This window comes from Leptonychotes weddellii, chromosome 4 (assembly GCF_054177405.1).
Source record: "Leptonychotes weddellii isolate Sample4059 chromosome 4, ASM5417740v2, whole genome shotgun sequence".
Lineage (NCBI taxonomy): Eukaryota > Metazoa > Chordata > Mammalia > Carnivora > Phocidae > Leptonychotes > Leptonychotes weddellii.
Genome location: NC_138372.1, coordinates 7,979,128 through 7,985,740, shown reverse-complemented (window position 1 = coordinate 7,985,740; position 6,613 = coordinate 7,979,128). Strand labels below are relative to the sequence as shown.

General features: G+C 54.8%; 1 protein-coding gene across 2 annotated transcripts in view; it reads right to left on the bottom strand.

Moving 5' to 3' along the window:
* AGTRAP (angiotensin II receptor associated protein) overlaps positions 1–6,289 on the bottom strand; it is a 13,165-nt gene extending 6,876 nt beyond the window's left edge. For both annotated transcript variants that reach the window (XM_006735512.3, XM_031030410.2), the window contains exon 1: positions 6,159–6,289. In XM_006735512.3, the coding sequence (XP_006735575.1) occupies positions 6,159–6,185 (27 nt within the window). In that variant the 5' untranslated portion in view covers positions 6,186–6,289. The remainder of the gene's footprint in view (positions 1–6,158) is intronic.
* Positions 6,290–6,613: the final 324 nt, after the last annotated feature.

Here is a 6,613-nt window from a genome sequence, read left to right as displayed (position 1 = left end):
CTGCAAGGACCAATGCTCCTGACTTTACGGAGCAGCCGAGCCCCTGAGAAAGCCACGTGTGTACTCTACGGAAGGCTGGCGCTAGAAGGGAGCTTCGTGATTGGCTACCTCTGCTCTGGAAGGGAGCTTTGTGATTGGCTACCTCTGCTCTGGGAGCTTTGTGATTGGCTACCTCTGCTCTGGGAGCTTCGTGATTGGCTACCTCTGCTCTGGAAGGGAGCTTTGTGATTGGCTACCTCTGCTCTGGGAGCTTTGTGATTGGCTACCTCTGCTCTGGAAGGGAGCTTCGTGATTGGCTACCTCTGCCCTGGAGCGCTGCCTCAGTGTGGGCACCACTGTGTGTTCTGTACGTGGACGCCTTTAATCCTTCCAACCCCCAGAGGTGCCGTTTACAGTTGAGGAATCTGAGGCTCCGAGGTGAGTGACTGCTGCCCAGTGGCAGAGCCACGGCTCAAACCTGACCGTGAGCCCGGTGTCGCCTGAGCACTAGGCCTCTCTGGGGCTGGGTGGCTGTGCTTCTCCCGTTACAAAGGTGGGGAGACCGAGGGAGAGGAGGCTTAGTCTGCCATGGGTTTCTTTTCCCAGAGGCTCGAGAGACATGATCAGATGGTGCTAAATTTTCAAACACTTCACCCGGCATCCCTGGCATCTGCTTGGCACCCACCCTGGGGGCTCAACGGTGAGCAGGGCAGCTGTGGCAGAACTTTTATGTCTCACCTGCTGATCAGATCATCATCTTAGGAATGAGGGATCCAGTGAGACCTTCTTTCTGAGGGACAGTTATAGTAAAGGAAAAGGAGCCTCATTCTACAATGGGGTAGGGTGGGGGAGAGTGGGGTGGTTAGGAGGCTTCTCTGAGGGAGTGACATTTAAGCCAGGGTAAAAACGGTGAGCAGGGGGTTCACTAGGGGCAGAGATCAAAGAAGAGCATTTCAAGCAGAAGGGGCAGCACCTGCAAAGGCCCTGTGGCAGAAGGAAGCATGGAACATTCTGGAAACTGAAAAGAAGCCAATGTGGCTGGACAGAAGACAGTGGAAGACAGACAGGAAGCTGGGGGGTGGGCAGGGCCAGGCCTGGGGATTGTGGGGAAGAATTCTGATCTTTATCTCAAGAGCCAACCAATACCCCCTCTGTCTTGACAGGAAACCCTGCCTGCCCACAGAGGGGAGAAGCCCTGCCTCAAAGGCCCCAGCATGTGACCAGCCGCAGTGGTCCTGGTGTCCGGCTTTCAGACTGAGAGCAAACACCGAGGAAGGGAGCACAGGGGAGGCAGGTCACATGACCACCTTCCTCCTGAAAATCAACACCTGAGCCTTCCCCACTGTTGGCTTCTATTCCAGAAACCGTCTTCATTTCCAACTGCTCTGGTTCCCACATCCAGACCATGCACACAGTGGGTCTTTAACACGTGGGTACTTCTTGGCCCTGCAGAGCCCTGCTTGATGAAGGGGAGATGAAAAGCTGAGACCCGGAAGCCAACTGAGATGCAGGCAAGCCTGTGGGGAAATGGCTGTGTCACCCGTGAGACAAATATTTTGCCAAGCGCCGGAAAGACCTGTAATACGCAGTGAGCACCTGCCCGAAGTCCAAAACTAAGCCATCTGTTTTGGGAAGAGTGCAACCTGGAAACACTGAGGACCCCTAAAGACATACTGTGTCCCCTCCATGTGCCGTCACTTTTGTTTTATAAATAGTTAAGAAACTTAGCACTTTTGATCATGTCTCTTAAGCCCCTGGGAATAGAAACCCCCAGAAGACGAATCCTCCTCTTTATTAGTTTCCCCATCTTCGTAATGGGAGGGCACACCCACCCAGGCCTACAGAGGCCTGGTGTCCAGAAGAGCTCCAACCAGAAACCGAGCCAAATGGGCCTGGCTCTTCCTGACACAGGAGGGAACAGTGACTCATCTCAGCACAAAGAACTGTCTGCCGGCTGCTGGGAGGGTTTCTGATAACCAAGGGGACACTAGGTATTCTCAGGTACTGCCTGAGAGACTAGGGGAGGAAGGCACTGCGTTCTGAGAGAATGCGCCTGGGCAGCCCATCCTGGCTGGGCAAGAGCAAAGAGAGATCGGAGCTCCTGCACTCTTCATACAGTGCTTGGCGCCCGGGACGCTGCCTGGCTTTTCCCCAGAAGACGGGGCAGGGGAGGGAGGATGAGCCAAGGCAGCCGGGGGTCACAGGATGCTGGACTGGAGGCCTGGGTTCTGGTCCAGGGGCCATGTCCCTTTGCGTCTGTGCCCAAGGTTCACTCTCTGCGAACTGGACGCAATCCTTATCCCCCGCCCCCATATGTCCCAGTGGGGTGCCTCAACCACAGAGAGGTGTCTGACAGTCACTGTACGAATCCACGTAACAACCATAAGTACCCACGTGGAACAGGCATCCTGTAACAGCACTAACAAGCTAACAACACACCTCCTGACAAGGACCTGCCTGCCATGTGTCTGCACTGCCTCGAACACTTGGCCACTGTGTGTGGGGGACTATTCATGCTCTTTTACTTATGAAGACACTGAGGCAGCGGGAGATTAAGTAATCGGCCCACAGTGTGATACTTACAAACAAGAGAGCTCAGATGCAAATGTCTGATAGCTCTATCTGGTCTTTTTCTGCTACTAAAAATGTAATGCCCCACCAACTCCTGGACCACGGGATCCTCCTCTTACCACCCTAGAAGGTAGGGTTTATTTTTATCTTCTTTTTACAGTGAGGAAATGGATAGTCAGAGAGTTAAGAGACCTGCTTAAGGTCACAGGGCTAGTAAGTGGCAAAGTCTGTGCTATGCTGTCAGGATCTGGAAGAGCAAGGGAAGGGTGGATGGAAATGAGGAGGTTTAACCAGAAGGGAAGGCTAAGGGGAAGCCAAGGGGTAATGGGGACCAGGATTTAGACCCTTTATGTGCCACTAGAGGGCCCAGGGGCGAATGGGGTGGGGGGGCGAGAGACTTCTAGGACAGGAGGTAGACAGACCTAAGGCCAACAGACAGATCAATACGGGAAATATAGTTCTATTAGTCCTGTGTAAACACTCAGCAGCCTGTTACATGAGGCAGTAAGGTCCCCAAGGGTAGCTGAGGCTAAGAGACCTAAGTCAGGAATGCCATACTGGGGAGGCAGAGTCAGCCAGTGGTTAACTGTGTGGGCAATGAAGCCAAATATGCAGATCTGATCCTATGGAGCCGGGGCTCCATGACTTGGAAGCTGTGTGATCTTGGGCAAGTCACCTGACCCCTCGGAACTGCTGGGACCATCACGCCTATGTCATGGGGTTGTTCTGTGGATCTAGTGGTCCAGGGAGGTGGAGAGGCGTGTGAAACACACAACACAGTGCCCACCAGGTGATCAGCCTTCAGTGCGTGGCCATTCTCATTGCTACCACTAGGAAGTCGGCTTCCTGAGTCCTTAACCCTAATGCTACACTACTCCCTGGACCCTCCTCCCACAGCCTTTTCTCACAAGACTCCATGAGGTTTCTTTTCCCAGAGGCTTGAAACACATGATCAAATGGTGCTAAGTTTCTCAAACACTTCACTCGGCATCCCTGGCATCTGCTTGGCACCCACCCTGGGGGCTCAACGGTGAGCTCAATGGTGAGCAGGGCAGCTATGGCAGAACTTTTATGTCATGGGAGACACCTGCTGATCAGATCATCGTCTTATGAATGAGGGATCCAGTGAGACCTTCTTTCTGAGGGACAGTTATAGTAAAGGAAAAGGAGCCTCATTCTACAATGGGGTGGGGTGGTTAGGAGGCTTCTCTGAGGGAGTGACATTTAAGCCAGGGTAAAAATGGTGAGCAGGGGGTTCACTAGGGGCAGAGATCAAAGAAGAGCATTTCAAGCAGAAGGGGCAGCACCTGCAAAGGCCCTGTGGCAGAAGGAAGCATGGAACATTCTGGAAACTGAAAAGAAGCCAATGTGGCTGGACAGAAGACAGTGGAAGACAGACAGGAAGCTGGGGGGTGGGCAGGGCCAGGCCTGTCTCAGTGTCATTTCTCCAGCTCAGGACTTGCCTCATAGATGGGACTCAATTAGGGACGGCCCTTTGTGTGAAGGGCCTGGGGCAGCTGTTTCTTTCACCTGGCACCACTGACCACTCCGGCAGGGCTGGGCACGAGCAGGATTCAGCCAAATGCCACGGAATAGATGAAACGAGGGAATGCAGGTCCACAGGCATGCATTCTCCCAGCTCCTGAGGGGCTGGCTCAGAACATCCCACTTAAGTGCCTACAAGCAAGGAGTCGACAGCCGCCCTCCCTACAGTGGCCAGATTTAACAACAACAACAAAAATACAGAATGCCCAGTTAGTTTTGAATTTTGGTTAATAAGCCCTTTGTTAGTGTGATCCAAATATTGCCTAGGATATACTTATGCTAGAAAATTATTCACTGTTGATCTGATATTCAAATTCAATGGGATGTATATTCCCTGGCAACCTTGGCCCCTCAGGGCCTCCCAGCACTTACTGGTCTCTGACTGGTAGCAGCTAAGACTTTTGGAAACCCGGGGTCCTGTTTCCTAAGCCAAGGGAAGGCCCTCCCCTACCCACCAACCCCCCCCCCCCCACACCGTTTCACTCTGGGGCAGAGAACACCAGCACAGCTCATACCTGTGGGCACACTGGGCCTGTCAGGCCCATAAAGTTGCTCAAAAAAAAAAAAAAAAAGCCCCAAACAGATGAAGCCCTCCTAGTGGATGGACACCGTCAAGGCCAAAGTCAGCCCTAACTGGTGGCCAGGAAAGGATATGGCTTTGAAGTCTGACCCCAGTGGGTTCAAAGCCTAACTCTGCCACTTAATCCCTGTGGGACTTTGGCAAGTTACTTATCTGCCCCGAAGTTTGCTCATCTGTAAGAAAGGCGACAATATCAGCTTTCTCAGAAGTGGCTGTGATCAAATGAACCACGTGGCATACCACAGATGCTCCAGGAATGAGGGCCCCCTGCCCTCTCCATTCCTGCAGCTCTGTCCCTCGCCTGATGCTCTCTTAGCCATGATTTTAGGCAAATCTCTCATCAGAGAAAAGGCAGTGGGCACTGACTCCACACTGCCTGGAACACAGTGAATGTTGATACCAACAAACCTCGGTTGGCCTCCTGTAAACCAAACTGGCTGGAAGCGTCTGGGAGGGAGATGAGATTAAGGGAAATCTGCCTCCGTTAAGTCATAACACAGACCCCGTCTAATAATCCAAATATGGATTGTGTTGTTTTGTGGTCCTCTGTCTCTTAGATTCCTTCAGTGCTGGACACCACGTGTGCTAAATGCTTTGTCACTGGTGAGTAAAAGGGCGTTCCTGGATATAGTCTCTAGGGGGACAGCACCGAGACCCCAAATGGCAGGTTTGGGCCAACGTTCACACCTTCCAGCCCAAAGCTAAAGGCCCCACCCAGCCCCTCTGCCGTCAGCGCAGTCCAGAAGCGGAGCCCGCCTGCAGGGCCGGGGACAAAATGAAGAAGCCACTGGCATCTGGAGGAGCTGAGAACATGCCACAGGAAATGAAGACACCCCAGGAAGCCGCGCAGTGCTTTCCTAAGGGCACAAAGTTGGGGTTTTCTGTTTCTAAGTAACTTCTATTGGAGTTCCTGTTTCCTATGAAATAAGGACGCTGGATTTATAAGCTTTGGAAACCACTGGTCTGGGAGTTTCGGGTTTTCTTAACCTGATGAAGCCAACGAAGCAGCGGGGCGTTGCTGGGCGTGCAGATGAAAGGTCTAGCCTCCTCTCTGGGCGACCGGCAGGTGACCGCCGCCGAGACCCCTTGGCCTCTCAGGGCCCGCCCTCACCCCGCGGCTCCCTCCCTCCCTCTCTCCAGGGGATTCTGGGCGCGCAGGCCAAAGCGATCCTCAGGCTCCCGGGACTCGCGGGCCGGAGGCGCCGAGGCTGCAAAGGGGAACGGGCGGCCCTTTCCCTCCCCTACCGCCTCCAGCACCCCCTCGGTCTTCCCTGCTGGCCTTTCCCTGGATTCCTCTCCCTGCTATGGCCGGTCTGCTCACCTCCTTCCCACCTGGGGGCCACGCTCTCGCTGTCTCCCTACCACCCCCTCTTGCCCCGAGCTCTCGGTCCTCTCACTTCTGAAATCCTTCTTGAAAAAAGCAAACGCCCCGCACACTCCGGGGGAACCCGCCTCGCCCGCGCCCCACCCTGCCCGTCGCCACCTTCAGGTTCACGGTAGGCAGCTCCATCCCGACCCAGGCGGAGGGCACCTGCGCGGCAGCCGCTGGGGCTCCTGGGCTCGGAACTCGGGAAACGAACTTGCCCCGCCCCGCCCCGCCCCGCTCGCGGCGGCCGCTCGGTCTCCAGCGCGGCTCCCGGCCACGTGAGGCGGGTCACGTGACCCCGGCCCGGTTGCTAGGAGACGGCGTCCGGCGGCTTGCTCCCTCCGGGTTTCTAGCTCCCGCCGCCTCCCACGCGGTTCCGGCAGGCTGTTGGAGAATATTGGGATTTGTGTCGCAAAGGACGCAATATCTTGCCTGGTTAGTATCCCAACAGATGGATTGATGGGACCACCTGCTGCCGAAGAACTTGGGGGAACGTCCAGGTGCCAACAGCTGATGTCTCACCCCCAAGGAGACCTCTCTCCTCCCTCCTTCCTCGCTTCTAAGTGGACACT